This window comes from Polypterus senegalus, chromosome 18 (genome assembly GCF_016835505.1).
Source record: "Polypterus senegalus isolate Bchr_013 chromosome 18, ASM1683550v1, whole genome shotgun sequence".
In the NCBI taxonomy this organism is placed as follows: Eukaryota; Metazoa; Chordata; class Cladistia; order Polypteriformes; family Polypteridae; genus Polypterus; species Polypterus senegalus.
In genome coordinates this window covers 13,327,614-13,354,201 of record NC_053171.1, presented here as the reverse complement: position 1 = coordinate 13,354,201, position 26,588 = coordinate 13,327,614, and the positions used below count along the sequence as shown (strand labels likewise).

The 26,588-nt window shown below is 42.8% G+C and overlaps 2 protein-coding genes across 4 annotated transcripts in view; one reads left to right on the top strand and one right to left on the bottom strand.

The window, feature by feature from the left end:
* Positions 1 to 4,885, bottom strand: part of rasip1 (Ras interacting protein 1) — a 62,664-nt gene extending 57,779 nt beyond the window's left edge. The window contains exon 1 of the mRNA XM_039741442.1: positions 4,672 to 4,885. The gene's annotated coding sequence lies outside the window, so the exon portion shown is untranslated. The remainder of the gene's footprint in view (positions 1 to 4,671) is intronic.
* Positions 4,886 to 7,498: 2,613 nt separating this feature from the next.
* On the top strand, positions 7,499 to 24,531 carry LOC120518714 (cytochrome c oxidase subunit 6B1). Of its 3 annotated transcripts, none has more exons than XM_039741641.1 (4): positions 7,499 to 7,591; positions 18,301 to 18,450; positions 23,859 to 23,959; positions 24,177 to 24,531. In XM_039741641.1, the coding sequence occupies exons 2-4, from the start codon at positions 18,345 to 18,347 to the stop codon at positions 24,228 to 24,230; spliced, it is 261 nt and encodes an 86-aa protein (XP_039597575.1). In that variant the 5' UTR covers positions 7,499 to 7,591; positions 18,301 to 18,344; the 3' UTR covers positions 24,231 to 24,531. The 3 variants fall into 3 exon arrangements, with proteins under 3 accessions (XP_039597575.1, XP_039597576.1, XP_039597577.1); XM_039741642.1 differs by lacking the exon at positions 7,499 to 7,591 and adding an exon at positions 7,833 to 8,046; XM_039741643.1 differs by lacking the exon at positions 7,499 to 7,591 and adding an exon at positions 17,269 to 17,289.
* The last annotated feature ends 2,057 nt before the right edge of the window (positions 24,532 to 26,588 follow it).

Sequence of the window (26,588 nt, the reverse complement as noted above, 5' to 3'; positions counted from 1 at the left end):
GAGGTCTCCAGACTTTGAACAATTCTAAATCCTATTATGGGATATCATCTACTGTTGAATTCCGTGCTGTACTTGTAATATTTCTAGTGCACTATTATATTATATTGAGGATTTGTTCTGTTCTGTGTATTGTGTTGTATTTACCCCTTTTTTTTTTACACCCACTGCACACCAATCCTACCTGGAAAGGGGTCTCTCTCTCTGAACTACCTTTTTCAAGGTTTCTTCCATTTTTTTCCCTACAATGGCTTTTTTTGGGGAGTTTTTCCTTGTCTTCTTAGAGACTCAAGGCTGGGGGGCTGTCAAAAGGCAAAGCCCACTGTGGCACTCCTTGTTTAATTTTGAGCTACACAAAAATAAATTGTATTGTATTGTATTGTATTATATTGTATATAGTGTATATTCACAAATGTGGGCAAACCAAACTGAGTGCCACTATGAACAAAACTGCACATCTTCTCTGTGACACACCAACACTGAGGACTTTCAGCCAGTGATGTGTGTCAAGAAACACTACGGGGGGCTCCTTTCCACCAACAGAAAACGCCTGTATAGCACCTCACTGGGACGGGGACTGCCAAGTCAGACGTTTTCTGTCATCAGAGTTTTCTTTTGATTTAGCCATTCTGGCGCATATTTGAGAGGGTTTTGCTGCTTGTCATAATATAATAATAGTTTTTGTTTATGTGTGGAGCTTCCGTAAATCTGTAAAGTTCTATTTTTCAATCTGAACACAAGCACACACACCTGAATGCCTTCAGCACAAGTTGTCACCCACGTGTGTCTGAGGATCAGCCCTTCCTGGCTCTGTGGAGGTAAGCAATACCACCCCAGGGCGAGAGGGGGTGCCGACGCTCTCACTGCTTCACTTGTCACCCGCAGTTCTGAGAGGCAGCCCAAGGACAGTCAAGTCAAGTGAAACTTTATTTATAAAGCACGTTTACAAAAACTGCAACTGCTGTGCACGAAAGGGTCAAAGAGGCAGTTCAAATATTTATATACTTATCACAGAACTGCAAACATGACCAGCCATTACATAAAAGAGAAACTCCAAACACCCACACATACATACACTGTATTGCCAAAAGTATTGGGATGCCTACCTTTACCCACACATTAACTTTAATGACATCCCATAGGTTTTAATATAGAGTCGGCCCACCCTTTGCAGCTCTAACAGCTTCAGCTCTTCTGGGAAGGCTTACCACAAGGTGTAGGAGTGAGTGTGTTTATGGGAATTCAGGACCGGGAGAGCATTTGTGATGTTGGACGAGAAGGCCCGGCTCACTCGCAGTCTCCGCTCGAGTTCTGTCTCTCAGGTTGAGCTCGGGGCTCAGTGCAGTTCCTCCACACCAAAGTCGCTCATCCGTTTCTTTACCAGACCTTGCTTTGTGCACTGCTCCTCAGTCATGTTGCCATCCCAAGAATGCTCCCACATAGTTGAGAGTATGAAATTGTCCAAAATGGCTTTGTATGCTGAAGCATTAAGAGTTCCTTTCACCAGAACTAAAGGGCCGAGCCCAACCCCCTGAAAAACAAGCCCACACCATAATCCATCTTTCCACAATGCAGTCAGGCGAGTCCCGTTCTCCTGGCCAGACTCGTCTATCAGATTGTGTGATTGTCACTCCAGAGGACACGTCTCCGCTGCTCTAGAGTCCAGTGGCGTGCGGTGGGCTTTACACTGACGCTTTGCATTGCACTTGGTGATGTCAGGCTTGGCTGCAGCTGCTCGGCCATGGAGACCCATTCCATGAAGCTCTCTCACTCTCTTTACGCTGCACTGTTCTTGGGCGTTTGGAGGTCTGTAAGCTATTGACTTTGCAGAACGTTGAAGAATTCTGCCCACCTCAACATGCGCTCTCCCCACTCTGTGATTTGATGTGGCCCACCACTTCACGGCTGAGCTGCTGTTGTTGCCAATTGCTTCCACTTTGTTGTAATACCACTGACAGTTCACCGTGGAATATTTAGTAGCAAGGAAATGTCACGAATGGACTTATTGCACAGGTGGCATCCTATGACGATACCACACTTGAATTCACTGAGACCCATTCTGTCACAAATGTTTGTAGAAACCGTCTGCATGCCGAGGGGCTCGATGTTATACACCAGTGACTATGGAAGTGATTGGAACATCTGAATTCAATGATTTGGAGGCGGGGGTCCCAATACTTTTTGGCAATATAGTGTCTTTATGATCATGAATGTTCATGAGCCAACATATACAAACATAAAGTCAACCTCTTTCAGGGTCAAATGAGAGCAAGAAGAAATAAGATATTAACGATGACTTAAAAATGGCCAATGTCGGGGCAGCCCTAATATAATAAGGCGAGCCATTCCAAAGAAAAGGAGCAGCCCCTCGCAAAAGCCCAATTTCCCCATTCCCTATCCCGCTTCAGCCTCGACCTCAGCACAACGAAGAGCATCTGGCTAGCAGACCGCAGTCCTCCTGTTGGCGCATACAAGTGACGAAGTTCTGAGACATAAGATGGGGCTCCTCCATTCAAACTTTTAAAAACAAGTAATGAAACTTTAAAATTGATTCTGAAGCGGGCTGGAGGCCAGTGGAGCGAGGTCAGTATCGGTGAAATAGGGAGGCGCTTACGAGAGCCGCAGCATGCTGGACTAATTGTAGGTGTCCTAACAAGGCCTGATCAACACCTACAGTGCACACAAAGAACTGCATTAAGAACTCCAAACGAGATGTTACAAAAGCATGGATGGCCTTTTCCAGATCACTAAAAGAAATAAAAAGCCGTTACCTCAGCTAAACACCTCAGCCGGAGGAAAACTGCACAAAATGTATCAGTCTGTCGAGTCTGAATGAGCTGTCAAAGATCACACCCAGGTTCATGGCTGAAGCTTCAGGATGTACAGTTTGGGAAGGTGTCCGAGGTCCAACATCAGGGACTCTCAAGGTTTTCCGAGCTTTTGAAGACTGCAATCTCAGACATCTGGCGCCCGCAATGCCACCTTCCGGATGGAACACTATAAAAACAGGCAGTACCCGGGACATGGCAGCTCTTTTGAGAACCAACTAGCAATGCAGGCGAAGCTCTCACCGATAGGACCCTTTTTTGCTTTGCTGTGCTTAATTGCCTTACTGGCCAAATTTAAAAAATTGTGTGACTTTGATTTTTTTTTTGTTTTGGTAAGATGCCCACATTTAAACGGGGTAGCCCGACTAGTAACCCAACTATTTATGTTGGCCCGTTTACAGTCTGTCCACCGGTCACAAGGTGCCATCGTATGAACACAGGCAAATCACTGCTGCATATTCCCAGGCCCATACTATACTGTGTTATGCATAATAATCATAACAATAAGAATTCTTTACGGTGATATGGCATTTTTTCTCACTTCACATAGTGAATGGGGAGCCACTTGAGCCACCACCACCAAGGTGCCACATCCTCCTGGATGATGCGATGGCAGCCATTTGTACGCCTGCCCGCTCACCACACATACATGTAAAAATAGAACTGCTGTTGGAAATACCTGCACACTTACATCCACACAGAATGCCTGTATAACGTTATACAGCATGTAAAATGGGCACACACTCCACGATGGCCCCCAGCCCTTCTTTCCTCCTTATTCCCAGGCCGTCCCACTCTCTACTTCCTCACATTTTCACACTCGTTCCCTGCTTGATATTGGTATCCCGATATGACAGCCGCACATCGACGACTTAAAAACGAGACCTAAAAAGAGACTCACATCAGGCGCAGAAAGTCAAAAGTACGTCGCGTTAAGCAGGGCAGCTTTAACACCCCTCTCTGCCCACATTGTCACCGTCAAAGCTCTGAGGCTGGCAAGACCCTCCAACGCTTGACGCTACTGAAGATGAATAGCAGCTTTAAGGAGTTCCAGCTTACTCGCCCTGATTGCATCAGCGCCCTTCATCTATCTGTCAACATAAAGCACCATCCATTTTGATGTTTAAAATCCCGGGTGAATCATCGCACCCCCCCATTGGTTACACAAAGCACATTGGGATATTGCTCACTTTGAAAGGCGCTATATACACTACATGTAGACTGACCCTTCCTCCTCTTTAACATGAACTGCACCTTCTTGCTTGTTGACCCTTCCCACTCGTAGCTAATCTCAGTTATTTGACCCTCCAGGGCTGGACTGGTAACATCACTTTAAGAGGGGTCCACCAAATCAAAAAGCTAATTAAATGGGTTAGCAGGCCCAGCTCGTTCAGATGGTCTCACACTGTGGTTATGTTCTTTTCTTATTTTTTGGTTGAAATCAGCTTGCCAGTTGGGACCACCTATTACAGAGTGCAGAGTATCAAATGTACCAACAGATTGAGAATAAAGAAGAAGAAAGTGGGGCATACGGGCTGGCATAGAAGACACCATGGCAACTGTGCCCTAAGTCTGTCTGCACGGCGGGCTGTGGCTTCAGACAAGCCAAGCACCCCGGGCCAGCGTTACAACTATGGACCCCCTTAGATCTTCTAATGCTGACAATTTTTTATTGCAGCTCATATCTGCGCTCAGACAATTACTCCTAGGTGAGGTAACTAATGCCATGCCTGTCAAAAAGACACCTTCACATGCTGCCCACTTAGCGTCGCCCCATTCTCCTCTACTTTTTATCATTTTTAGTGCTACACATCAACCAAAGAGTCAACCATCAAGTATGACTTACCTGATCTCTGTCCTGTGAAGGGTGTCCCACAGGGTCGCACTATTTGAGACAAATTCAGGGGGTGTCCAAAGTTATTTCCAAGCTGCTGGGAGTACAGTCTGCCCACTCTTGTGCCAGCGTTATTGACCCCCTCAGAATTCGTGGTGATTTGATCACCACGTAGGACTCACTGTTGGGATTGTCCGAGCGCAGCTGCAGCCTAAACTGGAAACTCCCACATCCTTCCTTTCCTCTCAGTCCACCTCCCATCCTCCCCCTTTTGCATTTTCATCTCGGCCCCATACATCCCTCCCCACCCCCCAACCACCACCCCTGCCTTGAACCTGGGCATTATGGAGGCTGGTGCTCTTCAGGGGATTATTTTTATTGTTCAACACTGGACGTTTGAGAGATGACATCATTAACTGTCCAAACTGGACTACCATCACCAGACCAGCACCCCACCTTTACCAGGCATCACCCTGGCTGCCTCTGGCCTGAACAAGGCGAATCTGCAAAACAAGAACAGATTATTCAGGGATATTCATTCATAAGAAAAGAAGTGTAAACAAATAATCAAGACAATGAAAGGAAAGTGGGAATGGATAAAGAGGAGACGACTCAAGGTTGAGACACACAAGCCCCATATCAGGAAAGAGCCCAAGACTGGCAGAAACTCTTTATTGTCCCTGAGCGCAGCAATCACAGGAAACAGATCTCGGCGGAAGGAAACTCAGCTTTTTATGCTTGTATTGGATTTAAAAGGGGGTGCACAGCGTAACAACTGCGGCTATGCGGCTAAATGTTTGATCGAATCCCTAAAGGCTGATTTACACTTCCCGCGTGACGTCCGCGCGAATGCAAGGCGAGCACGCGCGCGCGCTGTGACTAATAAACACGTTTATACCTGTTGCGACCAGTGTCTGGTCAATGTTGCCTAGTTAACAATGTCACAGCAGAGGATGTGAGACTCTGCTGATGGATGAAGAGCTGTGCCTGCGATTGCCGACTTTAGGAGGGAGGAAAGGAAAAGGTGAGAGTGTCAGATCCATTAACCAAAAGCGGTGAGGGAGGGGTGAGGTAACCCACACGATGAGCAGATGCATTTCATAGGTGTTGCACGCCTTCCTGACCTGTTGCGTCATATTCACCCCTCATATTCATTTAATCAACCTCTCCTTGAAATTCACCATTTTGAATACACAGACGCCGCGTCACTCCGAATCGTCGCGTAGTTTGAAATTTTTCCCTGTGCAGGAGTCGCCCGCGCGCTGGGTTTTGGGGGCGTTTTCCAAACATGACGTCACTTTCTCCGCCCATTCCTCGCCACAAGCGCATAAACCGAGCGGTGTTTCTTAAAACTACGGGCTGCGACCTACTCTGTGGCTGTGATGGGTCGACACACGAATGTGTCGTAAAATTGCGGCAGTACGTGAAATAAAATGCTATGATGTGTCACGGTAGCCCTTTCGTTTCTGTCCCCACCTCCAATCAGTATGAGAAGACTTGATAGCAGATAAACGAATAAGAAAGAAGAGAGGGGGAAAATGACAGACGAGCTTGTGAGGTTCATAAAGACACCGCGACGCTCATTTGAAACATCGAAATGAAAATAACGGAGGCGGCACAAGAATGGGACGCTTTTCAGGGAGTTACAGGACGAGTATAATGGGTGGGAGTGTAAATGTATATCAGGCGTGTCCAACTCCGATCCTGGAGGGCTACCGTGTCTGCAGGCTTTTCTTCCATCCACGTTTGCAACATTGACCGATTCTGCTGTTAATGGACTGTTTGCCCCCATCAGTTTAATTGACTTATTTTTTAAGATGCAGTCCTCCGAATTGCTTCACTTTTTCCTTAAACAGCACTCAAACAGAAATGGGATTTGAAGTGAGCCAACGGCTGCCCTCTAATCGGAATCGGAATTTGAATCAGGATCAAAATGTATTGGACACATACATTTATACATATATTAGAAATACAGTATGACGTGGTGCGCTTTACATACATGAAAAGAGAAGGGCACTCTTTGGTGGCTTAGGGACGGACTGTACAGGTGACAGGACAACACCACAAAGTGGAATGAATGAAGGTTGTGTCATCTGCACATTGAGATTACATTAGAGATCTTTATTGTCACATGGACTATGACAGCACAGTGATAATGATGTATACATAAAGACAGAAATAAAAAAGGCCGACCATTTTCTACCCACTTAGTCCTGAACTGGATCGCTGGGGGTACTGGAGCCTGGATTCTGAATACTGGATCCCAGCTAGCATAGGGCGCAGTGCGGAAACAAACCCCGGATGGGGCACTATCTACACCCACACCTCAGCCAGACACTCAGGCCAGTTTAGGATCGCCAATTTACCTAACCTGCAAGTCTTTGGGCTGTGGGAGGAAAGTGGAGCACCAGGAGGAACCCCACGCAGACATCGGGAGAACATGCCAACTCCATACAGCAAGGACCCGAGACACAATCTCTGGTCTCCTCACTGTGCCACCTTTAATAAAAAATTACCAGAGATAATAAATATCGTGTCAATTTCTAACCCTTCTTCACCTGCATGGCTTTGGACAGTTGGAGGAAATACACACAGACATGAAGAGAACATGCAAACTCCACACAGGGAAGTCCCAGGATGCAAACCCAGGACTCCATACTGTGAGGCAGCAGTGCTATCACTCTGCCAGTCCTAAATAAATAAATACAGTAAAGAATGAACAGTACACTAGCACACAATTCCATTACTATATTAGCAATAATCCCTGTTGCCAGTGTCTAGTGTATATTCAGTGTATACAGTACAGTATAGCGACACACCTTAAAGCCTCAGCCAGCCGCTCCACGCAGTATCCCGGCATTCTCAGCCCTCACCCAGAATGCTTTGCGTGGGAACGTCCGCTGCTCGAGAAGACCGGCGCCAGCATCGCTAGGTAGGCTGCGAGGGGCGGGTTGCGCGACACCTGGGCGCTTCATATTAAATTGATTCAATTTAGAAAAATGTTTTGTAAGAGGGTCGCCGAGACAGCACAATTCCAAATGCGTGTTTTTCATGTAGAAAAACAAAAAGAAGAGGGGCTGTCCAGCTAGTGGAAAGCTTGTGGAGGGGCGAGGTCAGCTTTCCGTTAGGTCTAAACTGCACGGCTGGTGTTGCCATTAAGTGGATAATTAAGGCGCAGGCGATGGGCTTTCACGGAGGCAGGAAACAGACCTGTTTTCTCCTGTGTGTACGTGTGGAGAACGAGTCCTAGAAGGCCACTGTAACATTTGCGTGTATTCACCAAAGTCATGTAACTGTTCTTTTTACTGCAGGATATTCTCGGTTTTAGTCGAGCTTTGTTTTATTGATCCTTGTATGCACGTGGTGCTGCCAATAATCCTCGATAAGGTAAGTGCATTTCATACAGAAACGTGTTAGAACGGCGGACAAAACTCGAGTACAGGGGTTCCCAGGTTCAGTCTTGGGGTACCAGAGTGGTTGTGTGTATTTATTTATTTATAAAGCATTTTAAAAACACCATCAAAGCTGACCAAAGTGCTATACAATAAAACCCAACGTATCAGACACACAATAACCAAAGGGTAAAAGACACAGAAACAATTAAGAGCTGAAGAGAAACATTATAAGTGTATTAATTTATAATAATTTATTCCCACCAGTTTCGCAAGTAAATAGGTCTGTCTTAATTCCATTAAATGATTAGTGATGAGCAGCACAGACAACGGGTGCAAATGACATTGAATACTAACGGTAAGCAGCTACTTCAGTATACAATTCATTTGTGAACTAAATACTAAGACCAGGCTTAAATGACCTGAACACAAAAAAAGAGCAAAATCTTAAAAAAAAAGCACACAAATGCATGCTATGTACCCCTAAAAAATAGCATTCTGTAATTATTTATTGACACAAAAAACAAACTGGGAAATAATTGTTTAATGAAGGACAGAAAGCAGAAGATGGATGCAATGGACACCTACAGTTTTGGTGGACTGAACTTGAGGACGTCTTTTATTACTAATTAGCACACAAATTTATGTAAAATTGAAGCTGTAGCTTTTCTAACATGCAGTGTCATTTGCACCCGTGTGTGCATTGCTCATTGCATTTGGATACAATTTAAGTAGCAAACTCCACAGAAATAAAATTAATTGAAATACAAACGGTAAAACAAAGTGCTTAAAAGTACAACAAAACAAGAAAATTACTTCTGAATTTCTTCTAAATTGTAGATATCATACGAGAGCCTAGACAAGGGATTCTCAAAATCTCGAGGCAAAAGTCTCGTCTTGAAAAAAAATCTCTCTTCCAAAAAGTGTTGTTGCGTCAAAGGATTTTTTTATATAATAGAAAAAAATCCCTAAATCCTGTTTATGGTTTGCCATTCTGGGAGTATTGACTGTTGTTTGATGTGAGGAAGCAAGCTGCAATACAATGAAATGTAAGACCAGTGTCTGAATGCATTCTGAACACGCTGTGCGTGTTTGTTTGTATGTGTGTGTTTTGTTTTTTATTTTTTTAACCCAGTGTGCGCACACTCTGAAATGGATCCATCCGTAAGGCCAATAATGAGCAGTTCATTTAGATTTTTTGTCTGATGCATGTTAATGTCTTAAAGATATCTGTAGTTGGAGATGACATATCCAGGTTACGTGACTTCACAGACATCACAAAGTGAAAAAAGTTTGATGGGACAGACTTAGTAGTGTTGAATCATAAGAATGACCCACAATTATTCTGAAGCAGAGCTCTATAACTGAGCCAAAGGGCCTCGGCGGTGGCAGCAGCAGCAGCTCCACTCAGGAGAACATGCACCGCTCAGACAGTTAAGTCTTCTTAACTAAAGGCTCAGCCAGCTGCAAATGTGCAGTAAAGTAACGAAGAACAAAACCCTTTATTTACAGCGTTGTGTGAGGGGGAGTGCTGTAACGTTGGCACTAAACACACAACACAGAAGTCTGTACAGTTATTAAGAACGGGGCCAAGTTATTGTACTTCTTTGTTGGAGTTGTGAGTCGTGCTGCTTTATTTTGAATTAACTGTAGAAAAGTACATGAGATTTGAACAGCATGAACAAAAAGCACCACATTAGTCAGCTCTTTTTATTAAAATTGAATAATTTCACTTTTTAAGATCTGGCAACTTACAAAACTGCTTTAATGGTACCATCTGTCTACACTGGTAAAAGATCAATGAGATGTGATGACCATCGGTTACACCAGAGCTGACTTTTACTATCCCAGAGGGACACTTGTCAAAAGTGACACCATCATTTCAGGCATATTTTTCGATGTGGTGAGAAGTTAGGCAAAATGACCCCTTTTATCGGCTAATTGGAAAGATTACAATATGATGCAGGCTTTCAAGGCAAGTTGTAACTGAAGTTAAAGGGATTTGAGTTGCATAATCAGTGTTTCCTTACTAATGAGAGTTTAAAAAAAAACAAAACTTTTTTTCCAGATTTAAATGCAAACATTTTTCAGTGATCTGATGTTTCACAGCAATAAAGCATTAATTAACCTCTTTCGCGTTACTTTTTTTCTCAAAAAAAAAAGTAAAAAGCGTTGCATTTTTTGGGTTGAAAAATTACATTTTCATTAAATCTCTTCTTTCTATTGTAAACCAAGCAAAACACAAAATTACAAAGTGAAAAGTGTAGAAAGCTTAATAATCATATACATAATAATAATGAATAATAATGTGAACAGCACACTACACACATTTTTCAATTTCACTGCCTGAAGACAAATTCTCCTCGTCATCACTGCTGATAAGGGTCATTTCTTATTGGACACCATTATGAAGCCAGGAGAAGACATGCCTACACCACTGGCTGGGTAACACTTGGGCCTGATGCTTACGCTGGACACGCCTACGCTCATGCTAGACACACCTACACCGTTGCCCGGGTAACACTTGGGCCTGACGCTCATGCTAGACATGCCCACACCGTTGTCCGGGTAACACTTAGCTTGACGCTCTTGTTAAGACATGCCCACACCGTTGTCCGGGTAACACTTGGGCCTGATGCTAGCTCTAGACACGCCTACACCGTTGCCTGGTAACACTTGGGCCTGATGCTCATGCTAGACACACCTACACCGTTACCAAACCTGACGCTCAAGCTAGACACGCCTATACCGTTGCCCAGGTAACACTCGGGCCTGATGCTTACACAAGACGTGCCTACAGCGTTGCCCGGGTAACCCTCGGCCTGATCCTAACTCTAGACACGCCTACACCGTTGCCTGGTAACTCTTGGGCCTGACGCTCATGCTAGACACACCTACACCGTTACCAAACCTGACGCTCAAGCTAGACACGCCTACACCGTTGCCCGGGTAACACTTGGTCCTGACGCTCATGCTAGACACACCTACACCGTTGCCCAGGTAACACTCGGGCCTGATGCTAAGGAGGTTAATGAAAGGAGTACTCCATCTAATAGCATTTTTTTCATATTTTACTTACCCCATGTAGTTTTTAGTAATGGCTGAGAACATTTTTAACCTTGTGGTTTTCATGCAGAATGTAGATAACAAAGTTTCTGATTAAACAGACATCTGTAGTGACCAACGCTCGATAATCGCACATACTATCAAAACATCTATTAAAAAATTGTGTAATCCACATGTCTGGTCATTCAGTCATATGCTCACAACGTCCAAAACACCTCTAGTTTTATTAAAATATCCGCCATAATTAAAGGACAAATGTTTATCTGTGTGTCTGTCTGGTTTCTGTATTTTTGTCATTGCAACAGATGGCACACCACAAATATTTGTAGTAATAAAATTTCATTTCTAGAAATGTTTGTGATGTACCATCTGTTAGAATGATAAATGCAGTGCATTTGTTTGCTACAGATGTTTCTGTTGTTCAGTCTTTTGGAATGACAAATGCAGCACATTACATGCTTTATAAATACAATCCAACAGGTGGCGCACTGCAAACATTAACGCTAAGGTTTACTTTAATTACTTAGATTTAATTTGTTTAGGAAGCCACTTTCGGGAAATGTATCCATTAACAAAAGTGAAATGTGCTAAGACCCTTGTTTGGTTTCGATAATGGTGTACAGCTGATGAACTCAAGGCAACATTGTGTTTCTGAATTACAGCTTTCAATGGTTACACAGACGGCGAGAGAGAAAGAGGGGAAGAAAGAATTGGTCAGAGCAACAATGACAGACGCCCTTTCTAACTAGGACAGATTTGAGGGAGTACAATCTTCAGACTTGTTCACATATTGATTTGATACATGTGAGGTAAACCACCGAAGAGCTGTACCTATTAGGCCCACTACTATCTATCTATCTATATATCTATCTATCATATAGTGCCTTTCATATCTATCTATCTACATTTTCATCACTAAGTAGTGGAATGCTGTGATGAAAGTATAAATGGTGGTCCTTAAATCTAAAAGCATAATTATGGTCGCACTTCCTGCATCAGAAAAGAGAAGGCTACCATGCACACCAGGGTTGGGCAGCATCGGTCCCAGAGGGCCGCAGTGGCTGCAGGTTGTTGTTTCTTAATGATAAGTCAATGAAGCACATATTGCTCAAGTGACGTTTTGATGCTTCATTTTAGTGGTCTCGCTTGTTTAGGTTCCCCACCCTTAATTGCTTATTTCAGTCTTAAACAGCCACCTTTGGTGTTTTTAATGGCTCCTTATTAGCAATAAGATGTGAATGACAAAGGAGCCAGCAGTTCTCCATCTGACTTGTGTCCATTTACACCTGTGTGGATTCATCATGCACTGTTTGATTTAATATAAAACTTAATAGAAAAATGTGACGGACTGAAAATGATGAATTTTAGGCTTCAAATCATTTACATCAGGGGTCGCCAAGTCCGGTCCTGGAGGACCACCGTGGCTGCAGGTTTTCATTCTAACCCATTGTTTTAATCAGAGCCCTGTTTGTGCTGCTAATTGACTTCTTATGAATTCAATTTAATTTAATTACTTTTTTAAGATTTGTTCCCCTGAATTTCTCCATCTCTTTAGTTCAATGGCACCCAAATAGAAATGAAATGTGAAGTGAGGGAGCCAACAGAAGACCAACTAAGTCAGGGCTTCAGACTCCAACCACTTTCACTCCAACCAATGGGGTGCCAATTCTCATCGTTAATTAAACCTGTTCTTTAATTCCGTGGCTTGTTGCTGCTCTTGTGGTGCTTTAGCAAACATTTCTGAAATTGTTAATTTTCTCTTTTCTAAGAGCACCCATAAAATGTTTTTGGGGACCTGAGCAGATCGACATTCCTGGGATCTTCACCTTTCTTAATTTTCAGGTATTGTGTGATGGTCGCCAGTTGTTTGGCTCATTTTGTATCTCATTATTGTTTGGCTGCTAATTAAAAAAAAGAAACAATTAAGGGGTCTGAGTCTTCAAGAGCAAGTCAATTAAAATGAATTCAAAAGAAGTTAATTAGCAGTGAAAACCGGTCACTCATTAAGAACAAGGGTTAGAATGAAAACCTGCAGCCATGGTGGTCCTCCAGGACCGGACTTGGCGACCCCTGATTTACATGACATCTTTGGAAAGGAAAAAAAATCTGCAATCTAAGAACTTAACATTGCAGACTAACGAGCCATAACATTAAATAAGGTCTGAGGTTGGCAAGGACTGGTTTCTAATGAAGCAATCGGGTTGTTAAGAAAACCTGCAGTAAATGCTGCCCACCTCGATCCACGCCAACAGTTAAAGTAGTCTGAGTGCTGGGACTGGGCCGGGGTGATAGCCAGGTTAGAGTTTCTCATAAAGGCTTAAATACGATAGGGTACAAGTTGTATAATCAAAATCGTCATTGACTTTAGAAAGAAAATCCAAATTGCAGATTGGTCAATAATTGTTCAGAAAATTTGGATACGCGTCTCATCTCTTTAACAGAAATCTAACAATAAATGAATCAAAGACGGTGCCAGGTAGCAATGATTGACTAAAGATATCCAATATTGTTTAACTTCTCGTTTTGTCGGGCAGAGTGAGCCCAGCATCTCTCAACAGGAGCTTCATTTCTGTTGCTACGCTACCGCAAAATCAGAGAAAACGGTCCAAATAAATCACGCCGTGCAGTAGTTCAGTTTCAGTAAAGAGTAAATCAGCTCCTGCTGCAGAGTGATTACAGTGGAAAAGTTACAGTGCTAAGTAAATGTACAGTAAAGTGATTAAGGCAGAAGATAGCTCAGTAGAGTTACAGTAAAACATCGATCAGCATGTACAGTAATTATGTTTATTCATACAGTCACCCGTGATCTAAACAGCATTGTCCAAGAGTGCAAACTAAATCACAAAGTTCATTAATGCAATTACAGTGCAAGATAAGTCAGACTGAATGACGGAGTTGTGACTGTCCAATGTCAGCTGTGCAGCGGAGTGATTACCGGACCAGCGTTAGTCAAACCTAACATGAAAAATAAAATTGCTGCAAAGTCAACATCCAGTAAAAAAAAAAAATCATCATCCCTTCCGGGAAGGAGGATGGTGTATGACACAGGCGGGAGGCTGGAGCGAAAAAGATAACGTCATGCCCGGCCGGTATCGTATACTGGATGGACCAGCGAAGCCGAGCGTCAGGTAGCTGTTCCATCCCTGATATGCCAGGTGACAGTAATCCTCGTAATGCAGCTCAGTCAGGGCGCCCACAGGGGTACTTGGGTGTGCAGCTCTTGTCGGGGTCCCTGGGTCCTGATAGAGGATGACCTCCCTACTTCCTTTGTGGCCAAGATGTACTTCCAGAGTGACATGGCTTAGGACGGAATGCAGTCCCAGGTCTGGCTTCAAAGGCAGCAGACGAGACCCCAACAGGGCTGCACTTCCGGACTCCTACTCCCAAGTACCCCCACGGGTGTCCCAGCTAGGCAGCAATACTAGGACCAGTGCTACCTGGTGTATGGGGAATGGAACGGCTCCCGACTCTCGACTTCCGCTGGTCCGTCCACTATAGTATACTGCCAGCCCATCCATCTGTCTTTCTGCTCTGGCCTCCCATCTGGGTAATAAACCATCCTCCTTCCTGGCCAGGATGCCCATTCTCCTTCTACAATAGATAGATAGAACTTGGCCCCAAGGGGAAATTTGGCTATTTATAATGTTAATTACACGTGTACAGATGAAATATCAAAATGGTTGTCAACTCAGAGTAGGTACATTCCTTTATTAAGGGAAGGTTATTAGTATTTCAGTCTTTATGGTGCCTTTCATAGCAGTCACACAGTGAAACAGAAATCTGCAGAAATCTGTAAGCATGATGTGTAATGTATTGTTACTTCTGATTTATAGAGGAGCTTAATTAACATTGCATTTGTGTTTTGAGATCACAAAGAGTGTCTGAATAAAGAAGGTTAACAAAGTCCAACTGAGTTGCTTAAAATGGCTCTTGGCCTACAAGAAACGTTTGTAAGAAACATTCATTGTTGGATTTTGCTTTACGTGGTTTGTTGTAATTGTTTTTTAATATGAACTTTTGTTACAGAACACTCCAGAAATATAAATTTGTAGTGAGCGTGAATATGATCAGATTCTGACTGTTCTTTAAAACAGTGGTTTGTTTGTTTTATTTTGCGGACCACAGTAGCGCACCCAGCACAGTCTTACACAGAGACCCATGAGAAAGCGTTTCAAAATTAATGGATAAAAAATGTATCTCTCTATTATATAAAAAAATCTTTAGGATACAAGACTTTTTGGAAAAAAGTTTTTCAAGTCCCGCAAGACGAGAATATTGCCATGATATTTTTTCAAGTCTCCACCTTCCTCTCAAACATTTTGAAACAAGACCATGGTCCGCTCAACGCTTTTGTCAGACACAGTTCCTGCTCTCTCGGCTCTTATAAGTTTTAAAATTTTCCTCACTTTAAGGTCCCAATTAAAGAAGATATATTATGTCCAAATCTTTTTGAAGAATTTCATCACGAAGGGTTATCAACATAAAAAATGAGTATACGGTCAATCCTAGCACCAAGAAACGAGGAAGTCAAACAAATTTATGCCAAAATTGTCGATCGGTAACACGGCAAACTAGTTTAATGCATATCAATAGACTCTGCTGAAACAGTTGGTGGTGATCATGTGGAAGATGAAAACAAATATCTACAACCGTTAACAATGTCCGGTCTTACAATGCACAAATTTGTGTAGAAAGAAGGATGTTTACAAGAAAGGTAATGTAGTATATCTTCAAGGGATAACATTAGACAACAAAGGATATCTTGATATGCCATTCATATTAAAACGTTAACAGTTTCCCGTTAGAATAGCTTTTGCAAAGACAATTAACAAATCTCAAGAGCCAAACATTCGAAAAAGTCGTTTTATTTAATAGAGAGAAAGAAATGAAATTCAATCACGGGCAGTTATATGTCGTGTGGATGCAAATGTAACACTTCATATGAAAATTAAAATCTGTTCAAATTGTGCATCCACATCCCCATATGCGAGCAGCAGAACCGCAAAGAGGCTAACACATAGCGCTGGCCTGGTGGGTTGGCAAGCGAAGCGAGCAGGGGGCAAAGCCCCCTATTTGACTAAATTAAGAAAGCAAAAAAAACAAAATTCAATAAACAACGCATTCGCAAACTCCCACCTAAACTCCCCCTGCGGCGATAATTATTTACAAAACTGCACAAATGAAACCAAACAAAACATGATAAACACGACATGGGCCAAAACATAGTCCAGGTGTGGGTAATAAATGATGGGGAGTAGAATGAAGACAGCCCTCTGATTGAAATGTACAGTGAAGATTTGGCGTGAAGGGGAGGGCTCTGTAGATGAAAACGTATCCAAGCAAGATGAAAGTACACAGCACAAGCACATAAATCCAACAAGAACTGCAATCCATACAGTGATTGATTTGTAATCCCACAGAGCCTGAAGAGTAAAAACAAATAGAAAGATAAATACATAAATAAATAGATCGCGACTTCACCTCTGTGCCTTTCTAGTTCCTTATTTAAGAAAGCGCCTAATTATCCCTCTTCCCAGCAACACTTGCGCCACTCTGAAGGTCTCCAATGGTGTAACTGCTGGCTGCTGGGAGGTGTAGGCCGTTTTAAGTAGCTTGTTTACAAAACAAGAATACATAAAATTAGACTTTTTAATTACTTTTAGAATTTTCTGTTGAGAAATTTCTAATCTCAGAGAGGATAGTGAATGGAGAAGCGTTCTCCAAGTTATAACACGCGAGTACCATTCTTTCCATAGGATGTGAGTACATGAAGGCAAGAAAGCTGGGGTATGGTAAAAAGATACAATGCCAAGAAGCTCTTAAAAGCTGTGTATGCTAGTGATAAAAAAAATACGGCGTTATACGCTGTGACACTAGAGGGCACTGTCGCCTCTCTTACCCGACAGACAGACAATGACGACATGCATTAAAAGCACCAAGAATTGATTTATTTCTTTTATATTCTTTGCTGTGCTCTCTAGTCATCACAGCTACATGCAGTAAAGCACCACATTGACACTCCATGTCAGTCATTGAGAATCCACTGCATTCACTAAAACAGGATCATCTCCAGACAGAGGAGCAGCTTCAGCGACAGACTGCTGTCACCATCCTGCTCCACTGACAGACTGAGGAGACCACACACTATGCGACTCTTCAATTCCACCCGGGGGTAAACGTTAACATTATATAAAGTTATTGTCTGTTATACCTTCATTGTTATCACTCTTTAATTTAATATTGTTCTTTTTATCAGTATGCTGCTGCTGGAGTATGTGAATTTCCCCTTGGGATTAATAAAGTATCTATCTATCTATCTATCTATCTATCTATCTATCTATCTATCTATCTATCTATCTATCTATCTATCTATCTATCTATCTATCTATCTATCTATCTATCTATCTATCTATCTATCTATCTATCTATCTATCTATCTATCTATCTATCTATCTATCTATCTATCTATCTATCTATCTATCTATCTATCTATCTTACACCACACAATTATTTATTTTCTTTCTCCTCCACTCCTCCCAGCAAGCTCTGCCCTCTGCCTCCCAACTCTGGCTCACCTGCTGGGTGTTTCGCCGTCCTTTATATATTGTCCGACCCGGACATGCTTCTGCTGTTCCGCCAATATGACTTGCCAGCACTTCCAGTCAGATGGAGAAATCAAGTTTTCCATTAGCTCAGAAGTACTTCTGGGCTTCCGTCCACATGACTCAATAGTACTTCCAGGCTGTGTAAAAAGTACAAGTCCTCCTGCAGCGTCTCTTGGCGGCACCCACGGTACCCAGCAGGGCTGTGGAGCCGAACTCCAGATCTCATGGTGCCCTTCAGGAATTCGGGGCACTGTTATTCTGCAGGGAAGTTACCCTCTAGTGTCTCGGGGGAAGCAGTGTCTAAAAGTAGCTGTCTTCCCCCATCCTTCCATTCTCTGGGAGTTCCAGCTGGGTTGAGCTGCTGGCAGTCCGTTACAACGCAAAACCTAAAAATGTTATCGTTTTAATAGCTTCTGGTTTAGATGTGTTTAATTAGCCCAAAATGTCATCAGCGGTTAACTTGATGGTCAATTGTGTTCTGTTGAAAGAGTGAAGACAGTTGTAATTCTTTTGTGCAGAGAGGCAAGTTAACTCATAATTTAAAATGAATTTTTCCTTTTCTTTATTTGCTTTTATAGATATCTGAAGATATTTAAAATACTAACAACCCAAAGATCTGAAAATGTCAGAAGCTATGCAGGAGAAACTGAAGAACTACAGAACAGCTCCATTCGATGCCCGCTTCCCCAACACCAATCAGACCAAACACTGCTATGAGAATTACTTGGGTGAGGTGTTTTTGTTTTTTATTTTCATTCTGAGAAATGTACAGCATGCCACTCTCAAGTGGGCTGGCGGGGTATGGGGCACAGATCTGGTGTGTAATGAGGCCCTATACAAGACTGGAAGGATCGAGGCAGACTCTTACAACTTTGATGCTTAATATGCTCAGATTGTACAACGCTTTGTGAGTTTTAGACAAAATGGCAAATTTTAAACTGGTGGAACAGGGGAGATGGGTTTAGAGTTGGCATCTCTAGTACAGGTTCAGTTCTTCCAGACGTATGTACAGCAAAAACTGTGACATTTGAAGAAATGGGTTGAGAAAAGATGGCAGCAGACTATTCAGGTAAGGGACACTGCAAAGAGAGACACATGTAAGAAGGCCACGAGTGATTGGTGAGACGCACATCATTACATTAATCTTCATTCTGAGGTCCTGTCTACTCCAAAAGTGCTTCTTGCAGAACTGGTAGTCTAGCTTGGAAATGTTTCATTTTGTTTTTTTCCAGTGTGGACATTGATAGTCGGGTCTACTGCATGAGTTGAAGGATGGTAAACTTAACATGCACTGAAATTCTCTTAACTGTCCACGATGCAGACAACTCATTGTGCCAATCAGAGTGTTAGTCCTGCTAAAACTCCATTTAAAATTCAACTTCATAGTCTGTTGACAGGGCTTCCCAACTCTAGTCCTGGAGGGCCGCAGTGGCTGCAGGTTTTCATTCTAAACCCTTTTCCTAATCGGTGATCTGTTTTTGCTGCTAATTACCTTCTTTTGAATTAATTTTAATTGACTTGGTTTTTAAGAAATGTTTCCCTGAATTTGTTCATCGTTCCGCTGAATTGCTTCTTTCCTTAAATGGCACCCAAACAGAAGTGAAATGTGAAGTGAGTGAGCAAACAGAAGACCAGCTAAGTCATGGCCTCAAATTACAACCAATTTCACTCCAGCTAGTTGTTTAATGAGGCGCCGATTCTTGTCGTTAATTTAACTCGTTCTTTAATTCCGTGGCTTGTTGCTGCTCTCATTGTGCAATAGCAGACATTTCTAAAATTGTGGATTTTCTCTTTTCGAAGAGCAGATCAGCATTCTTGCTTCACCTTTCTTTATTTTCAGATATTGTATGGTGGTCACAGTTTGCTGGTCCTGTTTTGGCTCATTTTGTATCTCATTATTGTTTGGCAGCTAACTAAGGAAAAAGAAACAATTAAGGGGTCTGAGTCTTCAAGAGCAAGTCAATAAAAATGAATTCAAAGTAAGTTAATTAGCAGCAAAAACAGGTCACTAATTAAGAAAAGGGTTAGAATGAAAACCTGCAGCCCTTCAGGACCGGAGTAGGGCACCCCTGCTGTTGAGATTCTTACTTTTATGATTCCCTTAGACTAGTGACAGTAAAGTAGTACACTAAACAGTTGACAATCTTGAGCATCATCCCGCGTTAAACATCACCACACACATCAGGTGCACTTCTTTAGGTTTAAACTGTACTTGAATTTAGCTGTGCCAGTGCTCATGGTCTTATACTGATAATAAGTGGTCCACTCCATCTGGTAAATGGTTTATCAGTGGCTTGCAGAGGTTTGGCCTCGCATCCCAAAGGTATGTTAGATGCAACAAGCCGATGACAGCAACTGATTGTTTCTAATTGTGCAAGTGATACCTCTAGACAGTGTGCCCCTCTTCACCTGCATTGATGCCTTTGTCTCTGACTCTCTGAACTAGTCTCCTCCAGTGTTAGTATTTGGGTACACACTAAGTGATACTGTTGAAAGTCACTCCCGTGGTCTAGTACCGCCCAGGTCAGTGTTTTCACTCTTGAAGTGCTCTCAGGTTATAGTCTCCTGGGATGGTCTTTTTCAGAAATCAAAATATCCAATGTGGACAACAGGGAGTGTGCAGTTCCCCAAACCTGGACTCAACAGACACGTAGCCCAGTGTTGCCACACAGCACCTGCTTATTTGAAGTGGAGAAGTGCTTTTCCTTTGCTCCCCGCTACACAGCACAGCACCAATGCACTGCCCCTTTCTTCTTTCTTTTCCCTTCCTTTTCTTTCTCTCACCTTCACTCCTCCAGCAAGCTTTGTCCACCGCCAACTCTGGCTGCTCGAGTTGTGGCCGCTGGCTGAGCACCAGTGCTCCAGGTGTCCCATGATCTCCTTCTGGCTACACTTCCAGGTGTGGCTGCAGTCTTGCAGAGGAGGACTCAGCCGTTCTCCATGCGGTGGCCACAGGGCTGAGCTTCCATGCTCCAAACCTGTGGCACTGTATCACACCAGGGGGGCTGTCCTCTGTCGTTCTGGGTGAGGTATTTCCTTGTGCAAGCTCCTTCCCCTGGTCCTTCCGTTATGGAGGCATCCCTGCTGGCTGTCCGTTACATCAACAATTCTGACACTTGCAGAGGCCTTAAGAATCAAGAAATAAAGTAAAAGCAAAATAATTGATTTTGTTTACTGCGAATCATGAGCAAATAGAGCATATGTGTCTACTGTAAATATAATTACTTTTGGCTTTTCCTCAGCAAGACCAACTCATTTGAGCTCCTAGAGCCAACCCTCCCAAGCGCTAAAATCCCACAACCGTTGTATTTGATTGTTTTTACTCACGACTTTAATGTATGTTCCATGCCGGCTTGGACCCATGTCTCTATTTATAGCAGATTACAATATACTGAGGCTGCCTTTCTAGCAAATCTTTCTAATGTGAACTAAACACATGAACTGTGGCAAGCCTTTAGACCACCAGTCAGCCTTGTCCTGCGCTTAAAACCTTGACCTTTAAACATAATCAAGCTCTTTTTTTTTTTTTTTTTTTGATTTTATTAAAATCAAATAACATTCCATACAAGCAAGTCAAGCTTAACAAAACTGGGTTCGAAACAAATCAACCCCCCACCTATGAGAAAGAGAGCTATGCCAGCAGAGTAAAACTTTAATAATAGTAAAAATATGTAAATAAATAAATTAATTAAAAAAGGGGAAGAGAATCCGCTCCCTCAATTTAATTGCTTATTCTAAAATGGTATTGATTAAAGCAAACTTTGTGCATAAAAAAGACGTGGCATCTTAATGACCAAAACCTTGATTTGCAAGCAAATGCTGTAGAGGGGGAAAAAAGCTGCATATACACGCAAACTCTCGAGTAAGAGCTGAAATGAGACAGGGTGACGTTGATGTACAAGCTAAACGCTTTCTGTTGCTTTGTCTGAAATTAAAAGCTTAGTCTCTTACGTGAGTCCGATCTATAAGAAGAAAAACTAACATTTATTTCTATAGGACATTTTCATACAAATGATGTCGCTCACAGTGCTTTACAAGATGAAGAAAGAAAAAAGAAAAATATTAAGTTAAGATTAGGCAATACTAAGTAACAAAGAATAAAGTATGGTCCGATGACCAGGGAGGACTGAAAAAACAAATAAAACTCCAGACGGCTGGAAAAACAAAAACCAAAATCTTCAGGGGAACCGAGTCCACGAGACCAAACAGCCCCCAAACTCCCTCACATAAATGACCTCAATCAGTCCTCTTGGTTTTCAGGCTTCACGAGGAAGAATTAGATGATGATGAGGGTCATGTGGACCTCTGGCCTCCCATCCATCAAGGTAGGGACTGCACGGTGCCCTGATCAGGTGGTGGTGGTGGTGGTGGTGCAGATTGGCACCACAGAAAACCGAAAACGGAACAGCAGCGAAAGTAGGGGTTAGTATGGATTCTGGAGATATGATAAAAAATGATAATTAAATGCATATACAGAATATCAGGGGTATCATATATACTCCTGTATAAGTCGGGTCTTGAAACCCGAAAAATCAATCATAAAATCAGACCCTGACTTATACACCCGTTCAAAAATGCGACACTCATTTTTTTTTTTTTAATATCTTCTTGTCTCCTCCAGTCTCTCATCAGTTTCTGAGACACAGCGCATTTTGTTGCAGCAGCAGCGCAGTTACTAATTTCTTTCGCCACTTCAACAACTTTTAATTTAAAACCAGCTTCATATTTCCTTCTGATCGAACGCTCCATCGTAGATAAGGGATGCTCTTACGATAAAGGTGTTTGAGAGTGTCAGTCAGTCATTTTCCAACCTGCTATATCCTAACACAGGGTCACGAGGGTCTGCTGGAGCCAATCCCAGCCAACACAGGGCGCAAGGCAGGAACAAATCCATGGACATGGTGCCAGCCCACCGCAGTGTATGAGAGTTTGAAATACATCCATCCATTATCCAACCCGCTATATCCTAACACAGGGTCACGAGGGTCTGCTGGAGCCAATCCCAGCCAACACAGGGCGCAAGGCAGGAACAAATCCATGGGCAGGGTGCCAGCCCACCGCAGTGTATGAGAGTGTAAGATACAAAAAACAGAACACAGTGCAAACGTTGCTTCACATAATCTCTTGGACCAATAGCGTGAGTTTTCTGCAGTTGACTTATATGACGACATTATAAAATACCAGAAATTATACAGTAAAATCAAGCGAGTATATACGGTACACTAAAATGAAGCTATTAGAAAGCCATGTTAAAATAATGGGTTTGCTAACTGTAATCGGCTGGCATCTCGCCCAGAGTTGGTTCCTGTCTTTTGCTCAGTTCTTTTGTGATAGGCTTCTGATGTCCATGAAGTTGTAATTTAAAAAATGGATGGATGGATGGACATATCAGCTTCATCAGCCTCATCTGTGGTGACGTTCCCCTCCAGCACAGCTGCTGCTGCTTGAAGAACCGCTTGACTTTTAAATATCTACTGTATATCCATATAGAGTGGATTCAGAAAGTACTCAGAGCCCTTGACTTTCTGCTCACTTTACTGTGCTGTAGATTTCATTTTAAATGGATAAATCTGACATTGTTGCCCTTCAATCTACACTCGGTATCCCATAATGACAAAGTGAACACGGGTTTTCAAATATATTAAAAATCAAAACCTGAAATCTCTCATTCTAGAAATATTCAGACCCATAATTCAGCACTTTCTTAGAAGCTCCTGTGGCAGCAATCCCAGTTTCAAGTCTTCTTAGGTAAGTCTCTAAAAAGGTTTGTACACCTGAATTTGGGCAGCTGATCCCATGCTTTCTCTGTTCCAAACCCCTTTATTTGGAGGTGACAGCCCTATGAGTTTGGGAGGCAAATGTTTCTTTGGATGCTGCACATTGTATGCATTGGTATTTAGATTTCCCATAATTCCTGTGCTCATTGTTAATGGTTTAGTCACGTCCTTCAGACTCCCTGTTTGATCTTTTATTGTGTAGTCCTGCTGTTCTGATTTCTTTCATTCCAGTTGACCTTGGGTATTTCATGACTCCTTGATGAGCTTCATTCACTATGTCATCTTCTAGCCCATAAAAAGAATTTCACATGCAAGTGCATAATTGACTATTTTTTTCATTCTTTTATACTTCTGTGCAGATTATCACCGCTGCAATAAGGCAATGAGTGCAAAGGGCCAGGAAGTCACTCCTTGCCAGTGGTATCGTCGGGTCTACAAGAGCCTGTGCCCAGTGTCTTGGGTAAGAGTTTGTGTGCCTTCTGATGCTGCTCTGGAGGCCGCTTTAAGATATGCTCACGAGCCTCAGGGGCTTTTTTTCACCCGCACTCATTTTCCATCAATTCTGTACTCCATTTAACAAGGAGATGCTCTTAATCTTACATTTCTGCAGTACATCATAATCTACATCTTACATTTCTGCAGTAATGAACATTAAGTCAATCAATTTATTTTTTTAGGTGTCAAAGTGGGATGAGCAGGTTGAGAATGGCAGTTTCCCTGGAAAGGTGTGACTCTCTTTCACACTGGATCGTGAACACTGGCCGTCTCCGAGAATAAACTGAAGCCTTTCAGTTTTCATGGCCCAGACACAATCAAGTCTCCCGCTGCGCTGTTCACAGCTAACAGTGCTCGCCTCTTTATGCACTTCAGGTGCCGCACCAAAGGACTCCAATTCTGGTTGGCGAGGTGGAAATCAACACACCGCTTATTGTGTTTTAGCTGTTCTGCCTTATGATGTTCATCATAAAATGTCTGAATGTGGCTGAAGGTCAGTTTCACTGAACAGAGAATAAATATAAATGTTAGAATTTGGACTTGACTGCAGTTATTAAATGATGTGATTTGAAACTTTTGAACTGGTACACTGAGACTGCAGAAAATGAGCGTGGACAGGGATGGTAGTCGCGAAGGGGGGAGAGTCGCATTTGTGGTCGGGTAGATTGGCACCTCTTGGTTACACCCATTATACAGGGTGAGCCTAAAAGCAGTAACACATCTCAAACGTTTATTCTACAAAATGGCTAGAAAATAAAATACATTTCATTACGACACAAGAAAGGGTATGCAAAATAGATTTTTTTTCACTGTGTTTTTAAAGTGATGTCTCCAAGGTGGTGGCCATCATTACCGATACACGATTTCTGAACGCTCGCATGACTCGTTCAGCCATTTGGTGGCGAATAGCGTCCTTGAGGGCTTCAAGGTTTTGAGGTCGGTGTGTGCATCCCTTCGAGTTGAGGAGAAATCACATGGAGCAAGATCAGGCGAGCGTGAAGGCCACCCAACATCGCCGCGCAGGCAGATCATCTTCCACAAAACATTCATGGCTCTCCGTGCCGTATGAGCTGTTGCTCCATCCTGTTGTAAGCAGGCATCCACCACATCCTTTTCTTCCAGTTGGGGCAACAAAAAGTTCTCCAGCATTTCAATGTAACGTTCTGAAGTGACTGTGACCGTTGTCAAACAAGGAAGGGCCTACAATGCCGAATTTTTCAATGGCTCACCAAATTGTAACACACTCACCGTGCAGGGGTCTCTTATGAAGTTCACGAGGGTTGGTCTCGGCTCATTAGCTAAAGTTTTACTTATTTATGCAGCCATTCAAATGGAAATGTGTCTCGTTGCCGCAGATGACGATGGCGTCTCGATGAACGGTTTGCAGATTGTCGGCACACAACTCTCAGCGGCTCTCCCAGTCTTTCTCAGTGAGCTCCTGCACTACCATCGTTTTGTATGGATGGAAATGAAGGTCCTCATGCAAAATCAAAGACGTGTTGGAAATGCCTAAGGCAGAAGCTCGCTGAACGTCTAGGAGACTGCAAAATCGATGTCCTTACAGCTTGGATGTTTTCAGGCGTTCATACAATCTGAGGATGGCCTGGAGATTTTCTGTTCAATGTTGTACCTGTCTGTCTCAATTTAGCCACCCACTGAAGAATTGTTTTCCGATTTGGGATGTCACCTTTAGGAGGAAAGCTGAAGTGTGCTTGGAAGGCGCGTGTTATAGTGATGATGGATTTGTTGTTTTTGAAGTTTGCTTTGACAGTGAAAGCACAGTGCGCACCAGACCAAGGCATGTTAGGGACTGAAAACTACAAGGGATCGCACTGCAGCACTTCATTGTGTGCTTCTTACTTCAGTCTGCCGAACCTTTAAACCAGTGGTACAAACGCAGTCCAGGTAGGTCACAGCATTCAGCTGTTCGTCCAGTTTTTACAGCATGGTGGATTTCAGTTTATTCCATATTGTGCTTTGTGACAAATGCCGTGTCATTAAAGTGACACTTTCAGTTCCCCAATAAGAATGCATTTTCATTTTTTATGTGTAACAGTTTGATCTGCGTCTGAGTCCTACCAGAACATACAAATGTCTGTTTTCTGAAGTTCCTTACTGGAGTTGTGCAGCTAAAGGGCCTGACTGAGAGTAATTCCACACCAGACCAGGAGGTGACAGAGCACATCCTCTCACTTCTCTGCAGACCGGTTATGGGACATTCCCCCTGGCCCTGATGACATCACTTCCGGTTCCGGCCCCATTGATGAGGTCACTTCCTCTGCTTGCCTTTAATATGCCATCTTGACCATAGACATATATAGATAGACGCCGCATTCACTGTGTTGCCCAGTCGACACGATACGTCAGCGCGTCCGCCATATTGCGAGTGGCAGACGTGCCATTTAAACTAATACAGGTAGATGTGGAAACCGGGTTTTCTGATGAAAAAACAATAACGTTTAAAACAGTTATCATTTACATGCTACAGATTTTGGCGAATCGTTTAAATGCAATTATTTATATCCATTTATACACACTCCATCTATCCATCCTCTTCTGCTTATCTGAGATTGGCTCGCGGGGGCAGCAGCTTG